Source organism: Nuphar pumila, chromosome 7 (assembly GCF_984573655.1).
Source record: "Nuphar pumila chromosome 7, dmNupPumi1.hap1.1, whole genome shotgun sequence".
Classification (NCBI taxonomy): Eukaryota; Viridiplantae; Streptophyta; class Magnoliopsida; order Nymphaeales; family Nymphaeaceae; genus Nuphar; species Nuphar pumila.
The window spans coordinates 121,602,828-121,621,342 of record NC_143255.1 but is presented as its reverse complement, the minus strand read 5'-3'; the positions used below and the strand labels follow the sequence as shown (position 1 = coordinate 121,621,342).

At 41.6% G+C, this 18,515-nt stretch overlaps 1 protein-coding gene across 1 annotated transcript in view; it reads left to right on the top strand.

The window, feature by feature from the left end:
• The first annotated feature begins 1,997 nt into the window (after positions 1-1,997).
• LOC149833240 (aspartic proteinase 39-like) overlaps positions 1,998-18,515 on the top strand; it is a 70,885-nt gene continuing 54,367 nt past the window's right edge. The window contains exons 1-4 of the mRNA XM_090012765.1: positions 1,998-2,384; positions 2,593-2,722; positions 3,042-3,289; positions 4,426-4,650. Of these exons, the coding sequence (XP_089868891.1) occupies positions 2,158-2,384; positions 2,593-2,722; positions 3,042-3,289; positions 4,426-4,650 (830 nt within the window). The 5' untranslated portion in view covers positions 1,998-2,157. The remainder of the gene's footprint in view (positions 2,385-2,592; positions 2,723-3,041; positions 3,290-4,425; positions 4,651-18,515) is intronic.

Sequence of the window (18,515 nt, the reverse complement as noted above, 5' to 3'; positions counted from 1 at the left end):
TTAAAAAAACCATGCTCTCATATTTTAGTTTTCAAAACAATTTCAAGCTTGCGAGTCGATTGCTTATCATATGTTCTTGTGTCCATTTTTTTTTTTGCGGCATAGGCCTTCAAGTTGTAAGTGTGCTCAAATGAGCGGGGCTAAGTGCCATGGCTACGTGACACTAGCTAATCACATGACAACATTGCATGGGGCTCACAGATACCGAGTGCATGCCCCTACATGAAACAAGAGTGGGTCATGTAAAACGCGGTGTGAAAATTAGCAATCTCACCCAGCATTTACAACCACAAAACCCACCCCATTTTCTTGTAGCCCAGTACACGTGGGAGCCTACGGAGGGATGTGTTTTATGATTGTAAACGCCGGGTGAGATTGCTAATCTAACACAACATTTTACAGGATCCCCTCTCCTCAAGTTGAAAGATGTGATGAGTTTGATAATAAGAATGTGTGTCCCATGCTGCAAGGCGGAAGCAAACAAGAAACTATCGTTCATGAGCGAGGACAAAGTACTTGTGGAGTTTTACATTGTGCTCACGGAAACAAGATCACGGGAAGGGGACACCTCGTGACCCTTATGCCTTTGAACTATAAATCATATCAATGATTTATTGTTACTAAAAACAAACCCATGAAATTTTGGCATGGTGGGAAGGACCTAAGTCACTAGACAATTCAAATCCCACGAGCATCTTACTCTCTAAAGGTGAAGGGGTGACCATTATGTTTTACTCTATCAGGACGGTGACCATAAGTAGGTCTCCAATATTTTTTTGGTGCCATAAAAAAAAAAAAAACTCTCCAAACATGTCAATGTTAAAATAAATAAATAAATAAGAATTAAACGAGCTCGAAGCAAGGTGGCGCTCTGCGGACAAGAGCAGAAAGCAGATCAGGTCATGCTGAAAATGAGCGTTTTTGCTCATGCAGACATCGTGGCCGTCTGGTTTTGTTGACTCAAATCGGATGGCCACGATGTCAGCATGAGCCAAAACGCTCATTTTCAGCATGACCTGATCTGCTTCCGACGAGAGCACTCACAAAGTTTTCTACTAGCGGGACCACGTAAGTATGACAGGTTAGGCCAGCGTGACTAGTAGGACTGGTAAAAGAGCGGAGCTTGGGTTGTTTGGGCTTGACCTGTTAAGAGTACATCCCAGCTCAAGCTTGGGTTCAGAGCCCAAGCCAAGCCAAGCCGAGCCTGATTTAGCTCATCTTTTTTAAAAAAACATTTGTAAGTAATTTTTAAGCATGATAATACATAATATATATAATAAAATATACAACATATATATGTATATTATAGATAGGGGTGTCCGTTAGTCGGCCTAGGTGGAACCAAACCTAGCCTCAATTTTTGGGTATGGTATAAGTCCTAACTCAGGTCTAATCGGACCCATAATAAGAGAAACCATACCTGAACGGTTCAGATAAAAACTACATAAACCAAATTCGGGCCATCCCTGATAAAATAATATTTTTTATCATTTTTACATTAAAAAATTATGGGTCTTAATTGGAACTCAGGTCAGGTATAAAATTTACAAACTGATAGCCCTAATTATATATAATATATGTATAAAATATACAATATAAAAGTATCTGATATGTAAAACGAGCCTATATGAATAGAGCTTGTCATGTTCGTGCTCAGCTCATTTACCTGAACTAGCTGGCTCGTAGCTCGGCTCGACGAACTCAATTTCTGAGCCGAGCCATACAACGATCTGCTTGTCTCGTTTCCACTCCAATCTTTTAATTGGTGCCATACAAACAAAAAAGTAAAAAAGAAAAAGTCAATATAAAAAAAGCGAAGTGCAAAACGGTAATTGTGATACCTTCCTTTGGAACAAGCAAAAAAGAAAAAGACGACAAAGCAAAAAAAAAAAAAAAACACACACACACATCACTAACGCGCCCTTTTCCCCCTTTTTATAATTTTACGAAAACCCCATCAACCGCCCCCGCCCTACCTCCCTGTCGGCCCCCTCCTTGGCCGCTTCCTGCTTCTCACTTCTCGCTTCCTCCTGGCGGGGGACTGCGTCTCCGCACGCGGTCTCTCTGCACACAGACTCCCCCACGTCTTTCTCTGCTTCTCCGCTTCCCCGTTTTCTCTCTCTCTGAGCAACGGGCGAGAGGGGGAGTCTTGCTCTCATGGATCTCAAGCAGAGGGCGTTCTTCCTCGCGCTCGGGCTCTTCCTCGTTGTTTCTTCGCTTCCTGAGGCCTCTGCGACTGGAATTCTGAGAGTAAGGAGCAAATTCGCCGGCCTCCGGAGCGAGATTGGCCCGCTGAAGGCCCATGACGGCCGCCGGCACGGCCGGATGCTCGGAGACGCCGTCGATCTGCCCCTTGGCGGCAGCAGCAGCACTACCGTGGCCGGGTGAGTCCGTCGGCCCTGGGATGCGGGATTTGGTTTCTGATTCTTTTTTGTTCCTGAGGAAGTCTTTTCTGCGGATGCGTTTTTGCTGCATTGTGTTTCTCCTTTTCTTACTTTTCTAAGCTAGGTGCGGCAATTTGGTCCGTTTTCGTTGCAGAGTGAGTTTCTCTTTGTTGATTTTAGTGGTTTCTTCTGTCTGGTTCTTTGATAGGCTGTACTTCACTGAACTTTGGATCGGGAACCCACCGAGGCATTACTTTGTGCAAGTCGACACGGGGAGCGATCAACTTTGGGTGAATTGCATTCAGTGCCAGGATTGTCCGAAGAAGAGCGATCTTGGTGTAATTTATCTCGCTTTTGAGTCTCGGAGATTTTGCTTTTTTCGCCTGGGTCGAATAGGGAGCAATTTTGAGCTTCATTGTTTGCTTCTGGAATTTTTATTTCCACTATGAAAATGTTTGGATGGTGGTTCAGTTATAGCATAGTAGTTAGTAGAATTCATATTTTTTGGTAATTGTAACCCCGAATTCGTTTACCCATTGAAACGTTTGATGCCCTATTTCCTTTTTCTTTTCTTTCAATTTAAAGTTTATGGTAGCTACTTGATGATTTACTGAGATTATTGGGTTTTGAAGTTTGCTCGACATGATTTTGGTACAGCTGGAGTTGACTCTTTATGATCCAAGCAGTTCCAACCGTGGGTCTTTGGTTCCGTGTACGGATGATTTTTGTTCAATGTTTTATAGGGGGCGAGTTTTGGGCTGCACTCCTAAACTCCCCTGCCAATTTTATTTGCAATACGGCGATGGCAGCACGACTACGGGCTACTTTGTGAAAGATCTCTTGAAGTATAACAAAATAACTGGCAATTTCCAAACCAGCCCTGTCAATGCGAGTGTGGTGTTTGGGTAAGTTATTCTCATAGGCTTCTTTTTTGTTGGTTAATGATACAAGCAGCTATAAAAGTAGTGATCTGTGGTGGGAATATAGTTGCTTAAGATTCCCACCGACTTTGGCAGTTGAACAAAACAAAGCAGTTAATTTTGTTTTTGGCATTTTAAGTTGCTGTCTTGATGCTTTATCTGACCTTATGATATGGTGTTGAATCATACCATCTAAATGCATCATTAGAAAAATATAATCAATTATAAAATGACTGACCAATGTTTATGTTGAAAACCTAGGAAAAATCTGAGATGGTCGGACATTGTTATAAATTTTGGTAGTTGCCTAGTGCTTGCATCAACCATAACAATTTCAAATTAAAAATTATTTCAGAGGATCGCTATTGCAACTAGTGGGACCGATCAGTCTAGTGACTGCATTGCCTAGATTAGTGTAGGCACAATTTTAGGTGCTTTAACAGACATTAACTTGGCAAACCTCCTGCTGTCTTTGATTGGGTTTCCTTGAGTACTGTATCTGTTGATGACTTGTCCTTCTTTATTGCTTAAGCATGGATGTAATAATACACAGGCTTCCTAGGTCCCAAAAGGATGCTTCCCGCATGGAAAACATATCTCTCTCTCATATTCATAGCACCTTCAGTATGCTTTTGGTTTTTTGTTTCCCTGCTTTTGTGATGATTACTATGTGTTTCTTGTCCTCCAAGAGATTCCTGAAGATTTTGGTGCCGTTCAGCATTTCTTCTTTGGAACTTTCTGGGTTTGCTTCTCATATTGCTTGCTGCATTAGCTTCCCATCGTGGCAACTATGGTTGTTGTATCTTACTGCTTTTGGATGCCACAACACTCCTATTTTGCCAGCTATAGAATGGCTGCAATACTAGATTGGAATTAATGGTTATAATGAGTTGTGGTGAGTTGTTTTCAATTGATTTATTATTGGAAGCATAGATAAGGATCCATTCTGATTTTTGTGTATCATGGAATATATTATGATGTTGCTACTCTTTCCTGTGGGTCAAGGTTCCTATTTTTCTTCTCATTTACTTGATTCTACTTGTTCTTTTGTTTTCACAAAATTCTGTAATAGTATATGTTTATGCATGTTCATTAATAGATTTCTTTGATATTTATATCAGGTGTTCTGTTCATGAAACTGGGCAACTTGATACCAATAGCCAGGCATTAGATGGGATCTTGGGTTTTGGCCAATCAAGTACTTCTATAATTTCTCAGTTAGCTTCAGCAGGGAAAGCTGATAAAATGTTTGCTCATTGTTTGGATGGGACAAAAGGTGGTGGAATACTCACTATCGGACATGTGGTGGAACCTCGTGTAAAGACAACCCCTTTGGTAGCTAACCAGTATGTTACTTGTTGCTAATTGTGTGAGAAACATGGAAATACTGAACTTATTTTGGTTATAATCGACAATGACAATCCCTTTGGTAGCCTATCAGTATGTTATTTGTTGCCGATTGTGTGAGAAACTTGGAAATACTAGACTTATTTTTGGTTATAATTGACAATGACAACCCCTTTGATAGCTAATCAGTATGTTACTTGTTGCTAATTGTGCGAGAAACATGGAAATACTAGACTATTGTTTTGGTTATAATTTAATATGATTATTTTTGTTATAATTGATAATCATCTAAAGTAAGGTATTTAACTATTTATATTGGATTTTATAGTAGAACCATTTTGAGGGAATTAATGGAAGTTGAGTCTTGTAGTCACTAAATCTTTACAATACTTTTCTATGATTATCTATCGTGATGTTGATGTATAATATTGTCAATCTTTTTGTTAGCGGTTATGTCTTTTAGAACTTGTTTTGTACATTTTATTATTTTATGCAGTTTTTTTTGAGTGTATGTACATCTTATTTTCTTAATGGGTTTGGATATATTAAGACTTGTTCTCCCAACAATGAAAATGTAGGATACAAAATGTTTCAAACCAGTCCCAAGGGGATTTTGTGTAGTGGGATGGGGCCTAGGCCACTAGGCGGTCGGTCTAGGTTCAAATCCCATGGGCGCCACCCCTTGCGCAAGCCAAAGCGTGGCGACTCCTTGGGGGGCAAGGGTTAAGCCCACGGAGTTTTACATTGCCAGTACAACAATACGGCAGGTAGAACCAGCGCGACAAGGCCTCTGATCCCGGGGAAATTTTTTCGTGTAAATATAAAGAAAAGTTTCAAACTAGCCTGATGAGCAAGAAAGTTAGGCCTTGACATTTTGATCCATTGGTTTGGGCAATCTGTGGAGCTGTTTACTGAATTTGTGACACCTTCCAAGCAGTGTTAGAATTAAGGGTGTTTCAAATTTGAGTTTAACCTGATGTACTATCGTTCCTAGTCAAATGAAAAGTATTTCAAGTCTCCCCTTAGAACATGCCTTTCTTGTCCAAGAAGCTGGTTTCACTGGGTTTCAAGTTTGTTTACAAGCTTTAATTTTGATGCAAAGCAGGACCAGATCGGGCCTGTACAACGTGACCCAGGCACGACCAGGGAACCTGACCCAAATGGGATGGACAATCAGACCCAGGAGTTGGATCCGATCGCAAGCAAGGTACCTCGATGCAGGGACGTGGCTCTGCGCACCTACTCCGGGTGAGCGAAGGTCTGAGGTGTCCCAGATCCATCAATAGATTGAAGTCGTCTCGGGTCCAGGGGCCGGACCCGAGATCCCGACCCACTTGCAATCTATAAATACCCTGTTTTAGGGTTGCGTAGGTAGACGTGATTGATTTTTCAGCCCAACCTTTCTCTGACATTCTTTTGCCTGCAGTTTTTTTTTATTATTCTCTTGTTTCCTATTGTTTTCCTTCAGTTATAAAACTTTTACGTGTTCTTTGATTATGCCTATGAAATAAATTCAAGTTCTGTTCATGACTGCACTTGTGTATTTAGTCCTTCTGCTCATCGCATGATCGTGGGAGTCGTGTTCCATTTTCGGCAGCCACGTGCGTCAAGAAGCTGATCCCCACGCTGCATCAAAGTGGTATCAGAGCACAACCCCTCCTCCTTGGTCGACGGCATGACGCAAGAAGCGAGGGACAATCCTACAAATGAGAAGGAGCGTGAGGGATTAGGTACCATCAACGAAGACCCCATGATGCGGATGATCGACATGATGACGAAGATCCAAGAAAACCTGCTACGCGTAAGCAAGGATGTAGCCGGTATGTCAAAGCGCTTGGATAGTGTCGAAAGTTGGATCTTCGTTCTTGAGTCGCCAGTGGAGCCGTGCATGATGTCTACACAAAAAATGGGTACGGGAATGGGTGACGATGCTATCACTCTCGCCAATGCCGCAACGATCGACCCAACTCAACTGAATTATCAGCCTGTGGTGCGACGTGAGGGCGTTGAGACGGCCTTGCACAGGGATGCAGGACACGTCAACTTCTCACACATGGTACCTTCTCTCCACCCGGATTCGATAGCGGCTGTAAATCAAACATCCGATACTTTCCAGCCGAACCAAGGGGTCACGATTGGACCCCCCCACGTCAACTCGGGTGCGCTACAAACCTGGCCTCGAGCCACGGTGGTTGTGTCATAGGCCTGGCCTGGCCTGCAGGACCCCAGTGTCACGCTGGGCCCTGCTGTAGGCGTGGGCTCGTCAGCCCGACTCGGGAAAGACCTCCCCTTCCCTCTTGAACCTGCGCGTGGAGGCCCTCTTGCAGCACACCAACAAGCAGGTGTAGGTGGACCCTTGTGGATCGGGCCGAACCTGAGAGGGCCTGGACCGGAATCTTTGGTAGCGGGGCCCAGACCTGGATCTCGGAGACCATCCTTTGGGTCCCAGGGAGCGGGTCCGAGCCTCGAACCCCATTACCCGACCTACCCAGTTGGGTCCGGTTTGCGGGTCGCCCCAAATAAGATCCAACCAATTAATTTTGAACCCCAATTCAGATCCATTATCGACCCAAACTCACATTGGACCCGGACGGAGTTCCAGTTTGAATTTGAGTCGGGTCAAAACCAGACCCATCTTGTTACGGATCAAGGATCGAGTTCTAACCAGACCTTTCCCCACCACAACTCGATCCATGATCCTACCTATCCCATTATGGGTCCGATGAATAGCGTAGGTTTAGACCTGATCCAGATCCAATCAGGTGTGACGTCCTAGTATTACACAAACCATACCCACTATCCATACCAGACCCCAAACCTGACCCAACCCGTTATATCATCCCTGATCCAGGACCCTGCCCCATATCCGACCCACTACTTCTACCATAACCCAACCCCTAATCCAAACCCATATTACCCCGTTCCAACCAACCCAGAACCCGTGAACCGAGCAACCCTTCCACCTTTAGTAGTACCTCCTGAAAAGAAGTTGTCATTGGGTCTTGGACTCAATTTATGTATGTACAGGACCCGACCCGATCCATGTACTGAACCGGGTCAAGATCCAGTTAGTATGTAATGTAATTTACGATACTACTAGAGGGTATTTTCGTACCCTAAAATTGTGTATTCAATACATTATTAATGCATTGATAGACGCAGATTGAGTCTGACGTCTTTTCTTCCTGCAGACGCCTCTTCCATTATTTGGTTTTCTTCTCTTCCTACACAGCTCATCGTGAAGACTCCTTGTTTAACATGGTATCAAAGCCACGTGACTTCTGGGTGTGAAGAGCTGCTCCCATTTCATCTTTTGTCAACGTGAACAGTCGACTTCCTCCTCTCGACGACAGATTATTCTTCTTTTCCTCTTTCTGGTCAAGCTATTATTTCTCTTCCCCTTTTTCCATCGCAGATCTGAATCATATTCAGTCTGCTAACTATTATCACCTATGTCACATGGGTGCGGGTGCGGGTGCGACACGGGTGCGGCGCAATTCCAAAAAATTTGGACACGGGGACTCGGCTATATATATATATATTAAAAAATATATATTATAAATATATATATTTTAAATATTATAATTATATATATAATAATAAATTAACACATAAAGATTGTAAATTTTAAAGCAAAAAAAAAGCAATTCTTAACAACACAAACTTACCAAAATATAACACATAAAGAAGCTTGTGAGTGTGATAAACAACAAAACTTATCATAAATCTGCCTCATCGTCTGAATTAGAAGGAAGAACAGGATCGAGGTAGTCCATGTTGAGAGTATGTAAATTATGTTCTCCCTCCAAGTCAAAATCTTCTGGATTTACATCCCAATTCTTGGATGGTCCACAACTGCATCAAAAAATCACTATATTAGTATCTAACTTAAAACTTTGAATACAAATATGAAATATTTAACTACAAACTTTGAATACAAAGAAAAAAAAGTACCTATACTCTTCTTTGGTGCGGCGAGAAATTAATCGTAGATTTGAGTGAACATATACCAAATCCTCTGCTCTTTTACTAGTGAGTTTGTTTCTTTTAATGTTGTGAATTTGAGCATATGTACTCCAATTTCTTTCACAACAAGATGATGTAGCAGGTTGGGATAACAACTTCATTGCAAGACGTTGCAGATTTGGTGTCTCTGATCCATATGTTGCCCACCAATTAAGGGGATCTTCCTCGTCCCTTGCCACAAGTGCTGCTAAAGAATCAAATCTTCCAGTAGAAAACTTGCCAAACTCACTATTTACAACCTTAAACATGTGAGGATCATTAAAAACTCTTCCCAAATATATCATTCTATTTCTTGATATCTTAGGATCTTCATTTGGAGAAACACGACCAACACCTGCTGTCAACCATTTTTTTGCATAGTATTTTGGATTGAGAGAGTGTGCCATGCAATGCAAAGGTGTATTGCTTTTATCCCATCTTCTCACTAAAACTGAATGTACATGATTGTAAAATTCTGAATCATCAAGTGCAATATCTTTCTTCTCATGTTTAAAAATGATACTTTGAACTTTTTCAATCATATTGTCCCACATTTCATAAATTCTATTAAGCATGGGTACATCTCTGTCAACTTCTCTCAGCATTTCCCAAATAGGCTCTGTAAATTCAACAAAATATGTAATTTTATCCCACAAAAAATCATCACAGATGCATTTTTTGATAGCTTGAGCCTTGACATCATCTTCAGTACGATAAAAATCCCAATCTTGATCAGCCACCATCATCATCAATGCATTCTTGAGTTGCTTAATTCTTTTTATCATAACAATTAGAGAAGCAAAACGAGTTTCAGCAACTTTCAGTAACTTGAGATCAGAATGCCTATTAAATATAGAAAGGGCATGATGATGGTTTACAACAAAATTTCTAATATTTCGAACATCATGCTCTATTTCCTCAATCCATAAGCACATTTCATGTGCATGTGCATCATCTTTTGATGGATTGCATATACTCTTAAGTGTCAAATTTAAACTGTGTGCTGCACAAGGAGTCCAAAAAATATGTGAATATTTTCTTCACTTGCCAAATTCATTCCTGCACGACTGCAAACTGGAGCATTGCCAGTAATGATTTGCACCACACTTTCTTCACCCACTTCTTTTATCACTTCAACAAATAATCTCTTTAAATATTCAGCATCTTTATACTCTCCAGATGCATCAACAGTCTTAAAAAAGATTGGCCCATTTAGTGAGTAAGCAATGAAGTTTATCAGTGGTCGCCTTTGTATATCAGTCCACCCATCAGAAACAATCGACACTCCATGTCGTTTTCATGCAAATTTTTGGGTCTCTAGCAAGTCTTCAATTCTATTTTTTTCCTCTGCAAGAATGACTGTTCTTAGTTTTTCTGAACTAGGAGGCACATAACCACTCAAATTGCAATTAGCCAAAGATGTAATCATATCTTTCCAGTATGGACTTCTAGCTACATTAAAAGGAATTGAGCTTGAGTAAAAGAATCGACCAATCTTTTTATTAATTTCTGCTCTTGCCATGTTTTTGAATGACGCTTGTATTGTTTTATTGCTTTCCATCTTTCTTTTCTTTAAAAGCTTTTCTTGTGTATCACTAGCAGTAGGAAAAGACAAATTAATCGAATCGCTTTTCATCTCGGCAATTTTCTTCTTTTAAGCTTCCTCTTGTTCTTTTTTTAATTGCTTTAACATGTCTTTGTCAACCCCAGAACATGCCCTAATTCCTTGACCACGAATATGCAAAAAATGTGCTTTCACACGTGTATAAGAACCTGTGAAAACAGTCTTACATAGATTACAATGAAACTGCACATTCCCACCACCACCACTACTAGCTTTTATCCCTTTTGTCACAAGCCTCCAAAGTGGTTGAGAAACATCTAATTCAGGGTTAGAACTTGAACTAAATGTATTGACACTACCGCTAGAACTCGCCATTATATCTGAAAAGTGAAAACTGAAAAGAAAATAATTAAATAAGTAAATAAAATAAAGTTAATAAAACAGGGAATATTGGAGGGGCCGAGCCCCTCTTCTGCGAGCAAAGGGTGCAGGGAGGGGCCGAGCCCCTCCCCTGCGAGCAGAGGGTGCAGGGAGGGGGGCCGAGCCCCTCTTCTGCGTGCAAAGGGTGCAGGGAGGGGGGCCGAGCCCCTCCTTTGCGAGCAGAGGGTGCAGGGAGGGGGGGCGAGCCCCTCCCCTGCGAGCAGAGGGTGCAGGGAGGGGGGGCGAGCCCCTCCTTTGCGAGCAGAGGGTACAGGGAGGGGGGCCGAGCCCCTCCCCTGCGAGCAGAGTGTGCAGGGAGGGGGGCCAAGCCCCTCCTCTGCGAGCAGAGGGTGCAGGGAGGGGGGCCGAGCCCCTCCCCTGCAAACCGAGGGTGCAGGGAGGGGGGCCGAGCCCCTCCTCTGCGAGCAGAGGGTGCAGGGAGGGGCCGAGCCCCTCCCCTGCGAGCAGAGGGTGCAGGGAGGGGGGCCGAGCCCCTCTTCTGCGTGCAAAGGGTGCAGGGAGGGGGGCCGAGCCCCTCCTCTGCGAGCAGAGGGTGCAGGGAGGGAGGCTACGAGCAGGGTCGACATACCTGACAGAGGGGGAGACGGTGGCTGCCTGTCGCCGGAGTTCGGATCGCCGGCGTGGTTGCAGGAGAAAGCTGCAGGGGCTGAGGGGGAGAGGCAAAATCGAGAGGGTAAGCTCCTCTCCCTGTCGATAAACCCCTTTTAGGGTTCGGCTGCCAAAAAAAATTGGATCTGGGTCGGGTTTGGACCCGACCCGACCCGGATCCAAAACAAAATTTAAAACTCGAACTGGACAATTTTGGACTCGGTCAAAGTTGACCGAGTCCAAAATGTGGTCGGACTCGGCCCGGACTCGTTGACCGAGTCCGACTCGGAGTTGACCGAGTCCGGGCCGAGTCCAAAGCCGCACCCGAGTCCGCACCCGAGTCCGTGCGTGTCGACGCGGGTGCGGCAACCCTTTAGCCGAGTCCGTGTGACATAGATTATCACCTACTTCCACTTTTTCCATCGCAGATCTGAATCATATTCAGTCTGCTAACTGTTATCACCTACTGGATTATGTTTCTAATTATTTTCCTCTTTTGCGCAAAGGTCAAAGTCGAGTCTTAAATTTTTTTTTACGCGATCTGCCTAATCCCAAAAACTTGGACCAAATAAAGAGAATGATTCAGATCCTTACGGATTCGTATCAGAAGATCCTTACGGATTCGACATCCGCTTGACAAGTGGGTAAGCTATAAAAATGTTTCATTGGATTTTCAGTTGTTCTTGACATCCATAAATAAAGAGAATGAGCCTCTCATGTTCTATCAAGCTGCAAGTTCTAAAAGATGGGTCGAAGCAATGAATGAAGAAATGAAAGCCTTGCATGAATGTGGGACATGGGAGATTGTGCCTAGACCACTAAACAAAAATGTCGTTTGATCAAAATGGGTATACAAGATAAAGTATAAACCAAATGGAAGCATCGAAAGGTATAAAGCTAGACTTGTTGCCAAGGGATTCACACAAGAACAAGGACAAAACTTCGATAAAACTTTCAGCCCTGTGGTTAAGATGAGAACCATTCGTATTGTGTTGAGTCTAGCCATTGAACATGGATGAACATTGAGCCAGTTAGATGTAAAAAATGCCTTTTTACACGGGGATTTAAAAGAGGAAGTCTACATGGAACAACCCACTGGGTATACAGAACGAGACGCCAAGCAGTATGTATGCAAACTAAAAGGGGCACTCTATGGATTAAAACAAGCTTCACGTTCCTGGTTCGAGAGTTTTTCACTAGAGATACAAAGGCATGGCTTTTCTCGGTCCTTTCTGGATCACTCGTTATTCATTCACAATGAACGAGATGTCACTACTTTGCTATTGATATATGTAGATGATATCATCATCACAGGGAACTGCAAAAGTCACATTGAGGAGATAAAGAAGTTATTAAGTCAGAGATTCAAAATGAAAGATCTGGGGGAGCTGCGGTATTTTCTTGGGGTGGAAGTTGATAAAAGATGTGATACACTCACCCTTACTCAGCACAAATACACGTTGGACATTCTCAGTAGGGCAGGCATGGCAGATTGTAAGCCATTAGCAACTCCAAGTGCCATTCATCAGAAACTGAGTTCTAAAGACGGGGATATATATGGAGATCCCACTAAGTATCGTAGCATAGTTGGCATGCTACAATACCTGACTTTTACTAGACCCGATATAGTGTATTCGGTTAATCAGGTGTCTCAATTTATGCATGAACCTCATACGTCACATATGGAGGCAGTCAAACGAATACTTCGTTATCTGAAGGGTACAATTGGTGATGGGTTTGTATACAAGAAAAGTAGATTAGATCCAGGCGGCGGCCATGAGATCCTCATTTATGCTGATGCTGATGTAAAAGTATCTTCAACAAGATACTTTAGTCGATAACACAACAACCTTAAGAATAAATGTGTGAACATACACACTCAAGAACACTTGTGCACAACAAACACAACACACCGAATCACAAATGTGCACTTGCACCCATAAGTTTCATAAACACTAAAGAGGTTGGGCTATAATCCCAAATCCCTTGAAGAAATACAAGAGGAGCTGCCCATATATATAGGGCTTTGGAGGAGGCCTTGGGAGGGGCTCCACATAGTCGTTGGAGCCCCTCCAACGGTCACAAATGTGACCGTTGGAGGGGTCCAACGACTAGTGGTTTAGGCCCCTCCCAATGCATGTACAATGCATTAAATGAAAAAGCAAAAATAAATAAAGAAAAAAGAAAAAAAGAAAATACAAAAAACATATTCTTGAAAAAGAATGTGTAAAATTCCTAAACTACCCTTACTATGACAATATATATTATATATATATAATTGGTAAATACATATACATATATTATATATATGTATATGTATTACCTTATATATATAAAATATATATACGAAATTACAAGTTTGATTACATAATTTAACACCCCCCCTCAAACTTAGGGCAAGATGACCGATAGTTTGCCAAGAAGGAAGTTGAACCGCGGAGCGCACAAGGCTTTAGTAAAGAAATCTGCCAACTGATATTCGGACGTGACATAAGGAAGATCGATAACTCCTCGGAGATATGCTTCACGAACATAGTGACAGTCCATTTCGATGTGTTTTGTCCGTTCATGAAAGGTGTGGTTCTTTGCAATGTAGATTGCACTTTTGTTGTCGCAACATAGCTTGGTGGGTCCTTCAATTTTGATCCCCATGTCTTCTAGCAGTTGGTGAATCCAAACAATCTCCATAGTAGTAGTGGCCATGGCACGATATTCAGCTTCAGTTGAGGAGAGCGACACCTTTTGTTGCTTCTTGCATCTCCACGAAATTAGTGAGTCTCCTAAGAACACACAAAAACCAGTGGTGGAGTGACGGTTATTTGGATCACCTCCACAATCAGAGTCAGTATAAGCAATCAATTTTAAGTCAGAGGAAGAGGACAGAAAAACTCCCTTATTTAGAGTACCCTTTATGTATCTTACGACCCGTAAGATGGCACTCATGTGAACGGATGTAGGCGCATGCTGAAACTGACTTGCAGTATGGACTGCATGGGATATATCTGGTCTGGTAATACTCAGATACATCAGAGATCCTACAAGCTGTCTGTAGGGTGTAGGATCCAACAGGGGAACTCCATCATCAATTTTCATCTTTGCTCCTACAATCGCAGGAGTTTCACACAGCTTCTCATCTGTAATACCTGACCTGTCAATGATCTCAGAAGCAAGCTTAGTTTGAGATAAGAAATATCCTCTAAGAGAGTATGCCACTTCAATTCCCAAAAAATAAGTTAAAAAACCCAAGTCAGACATTTCAAATTTATCTTTTAAGATAGATTTTATACTTTTAACCCCGTTAGAATCACTCCCAGTGATGAGCATGTCATCAACATACAGAAGTAAAATTACAATCCCTGCATTGGATTTTCTAACAAATAGAGCAGTGTCAGTAAAACAAGAGGAAAAACCATTCTCAATCATAACAGAGTTAAATCTATCATACCAAGCCTTGGGAGCTTGTTTTAGGCCATAGAGTGCTTTCTGAAGACGAAGCACCTTTCCCTTAGGAGTCTCTATTCCAGGAGGAGCATCCATGTAGACTTCTTCGCTTAAATCGCCATTTAAAAAGGCATTTTTCACATCCATTTGATAGATGTTCCATTTGTTGATAGAGGCAACAGTTATAAGACATCGAACAATGACCATACGAGCTACAGGAGCAAAAGTTTCTTCATAGTCAATACCATATTCTTGACTATATCCTTTTGCAACCAAGCGAGCTTTATACCTTTCAAGGGATCCATCACTTTTAGTTTTTACTTTGAAAACCCATCTGCACCCTATTGTTTTCTTGCCTTTAGGAAGATTTTGGAATTCCCAGGTTTTGGCTCTTCTCAGAGCCTCAAGTTCATTGTTCATGGCATTAATCCATTCAGGGCATTTACGTGCTTCTTCAAAATTTCTAGGTTCTATATAAGAGTGGATGGCACTAAGGCAGGCTCTATATCTTGGGGAGAAAGAGTCATAGGAAATGAACCTAGAAGGAGGCCTTTTACTTCTCTCAGTTCTACGAGGGATCACTTCATTTTGAGAGGCACTGGGACTGGCATCATTATATCTGTCAAGAGCACTCCTAAAGTTGTTTTGATCTCTATGAGAGTAGGTGATAGGGTCTCTAGGTAATTCAATAGGTTGATGTGACGAAGGAGACAAGGAGATGTTTTCCTCGGTTTCAAGTTCATTTGGGTTACTTTGATCTGACTCATTATCACTAGTATCATCGTCCTTATTCAATAAATCAAATAAAAAAGAATAATCCATATTTTCATTATGGGGGTCACAACGTTCAAATCCACTAACATTTTCCAAAAAACTCACGTTCCTGGAAACATACAATTTATCACTTTTGATATCATAACAACGAAACCCCTTTTGGGTTTCAGAATAGCCAAGAAAGGCACAAGGAATGGCTTTTGGAGAAAGTTTGTCATTCTTATCAGTAAGAACAAAACACTTACACCCAAAGACCCTTAACCTGCTATAATCAGGTTCCTTATCATACAGTTTTTCAAAGGGAGAAATTTTGTTTAAATTTTTCGATGAAAGTCGGTTTATGAGATAGACAGAGGTAAGGGCTGCCTCAGCCCAAAGATTTTTTGGAATGTTTTGAGAAATGAGCAAAGTCCTAGTTGTTTCAATGATGTGCCGGTGTTTTCGTTCGGCTAACCCATTTTGTTGAGGGGTTTTTGGACATGATTTTTGGTGAAGAATTCCAAAATTTTCAAGATAACTCTTAAATTCATTTGAGATGTATTCTCCTCCAGAGTCAGACCTAAAGATTTTTAAACATCCATTGAATTGATTTGAAATCATCATGTGAAAACTTTTAAAGGTTGAAAAAACTTCATGTTTATGTTTAAGGAAATAGATCCAACAAAACCTAGTATAGTCATCCACAAAGATCACATAATATGAAAAACCTCCTTTTGACATTACCGGAGCCGGTCCCCATACATCGGAATGGACAATTTCAAATGGTTTTGTCGTAAACATGGATCTTTGAGGAAAAGGCAAACATTTCATTTTCCCAAGAATGCATTCATTACACAAAAAGTCATTTTTACAAAGATGTTTAACAAAAGGCAAATACGAGATTTTAACAATATTGGGATGACCCAATCTCTTATGCCATACATGAATGTCTTTGTTTTGGACGACGTTGCAAAATTGACTCTTGGGAACTTGAAGAAAATCTACGTAGTAGAGGTCTCCTCTTCTAGAGCCTTCCCCAATCAATCTCCCGGACTGGCGATCCTGTATCCAACATTTATTAGAAGAAAATTTTATATCGCAACCATGGTCCGAGAGTTGGGAAACGGAAAGAAGATTTAGGTTAAGGTTTGAGATAAAACGAATTTTTGGAACAAAGAAGTCTTGTTTTTCAAAATTACCTATTCCTTTAATCTCAAGAGATGTACCGTCCGCGGTTGATACAAAGGATGGAAAAGCACTTTTAGAAACATTTGAAAGAGTGCAATAACTAGGGGTCATGTGAAAGGATGCCCCGGAATCTAAAAGCCAAGATGTCTTACCGGGGGAAGAGGATGACATAGCGGCTCCGGAAGTACCTCCCTTGAGAAGAGGTTGTAGGGCTTCCACGATTTGTTGAAGAGAAAGAGACTCACTTGATAAAGGGGGTCGTTCTTCAACTTGAGATGCCATAGCCGTTGCAATCAATTTCTTCCATTTAGGACACAAGGGTTTGATATGTCCGGGTTCTTTACAATGATAGCAAGTTACTTTGCTATAGTCTCTTTTGCCATACCGATCATTTCCTCCTTGACCTTGATTCTTGAAATGAGGAGGTCTATAGGTCCTCATGTTATTTCCCGGTCTTGACACGACATTAGCCATTTCACCATCTTCTTGAGTAGAAGAAGTAACAAGAATGCTAGGGTTATTTTTGCCAATCCCCATACGGGTTTCTTCACCACTTAGCTTGGTGATAACATCTTCGAGTGAGGGGGATGTGAAGGCGGAGAGAAGAGAGGACCGAACTTGTTCAAATTCGGGTCTAAGGCCATTTAAAAAATTGAAGAACCGGTCTTCTTCAAGTTGTTTGTGCCTTAATTCGATAGCCTCACCACTCCATTTAGGTTCAAGAATTGCGAGCTCGTCCCAAATAGAGGATAATTCGGCAAAGTAGTCCTGAATGGTCATGTCATTTTGTTGGAGAGTCAAAGCCCTCTTTTGAAGAAAGTACTTGTGGGATAGATCTCTTGAGGTGTACATTTTCTCAAGATATACCCAAGCTTCGGAAGCCCTTTTAAATTTGATGATGTTGGCATTTATCTTGGTCTCAACGGATGAGAAAATCCAAGATAATATCTTGAAGTTCTTCATTTCCCAATCATCATGTTTCTTAGAATACTCTTCAAGGGCCTTTTGTCTTTCATCCCCTTCAAGAATCTTAATATCACCTCCTTCAACAATGGTAATTTTGGGTTCCGGTTCCGGTATGGATCCATAAACGTAACTCCAAAGCCCCTTTCCTTTAATATGGGCTTCCATATTACCGGCCCAAACATGATAGTTTGAGCCATTAAGCTTAAACCCAAGAGAGAAATGGGAGTCTTTTTCGCCCATTAGAGAGGAAAGAATGCAAGAGATAGTATGTACCTTAATTACTTTTTGCGTCTTTCTTGACAAAAGGAGCTCCTAAAAAATTGTTCGAAGAAGATGATCCTCTTTGATTTCAAAAAACTTGAAGGCACGCTTCCCGAGGAATGCAAAAGAAGGCGAGTCACAATTCTTCTTCTTCAACGAGGCTCTGATACCATGTAAAAGTATCTTCAACAAGATACTTTAGTCGATAACACAACAACCTTAAGAATAAATGTGTGAACATACACACTCAAGAACACTTGTGCACAACAAACACAACACACCGAATCACAAATGTGCACTTGCACCCATAAGTTTCATAAACACTAAAGAGGTTGGGCTATAATCCCAAATCCCTTGAGGAAATACAAGAGGAGCTGCCCATATATATAGGGCTTTGGAGGAGGCCTTGGGAGGGGCTCCACATAGTCGTTGGAGCCCCTCCAACGGTCACAAATGTGACCGTTGGAGGGGTCCAACGACTAGTGGGTTGGGCCCCTCCCAATGCATGTACAATGCATTAAATGAAAAAGCAAAAATAAATAAAGAAAAAAGAAAAAAAGAAAATACAAAAAACATATTCTTGAAAAAGAATATGTGTAAAATTCCTAAACTACCCTTACTATGACAATATATATTTTATATATATAATTGGTAAAT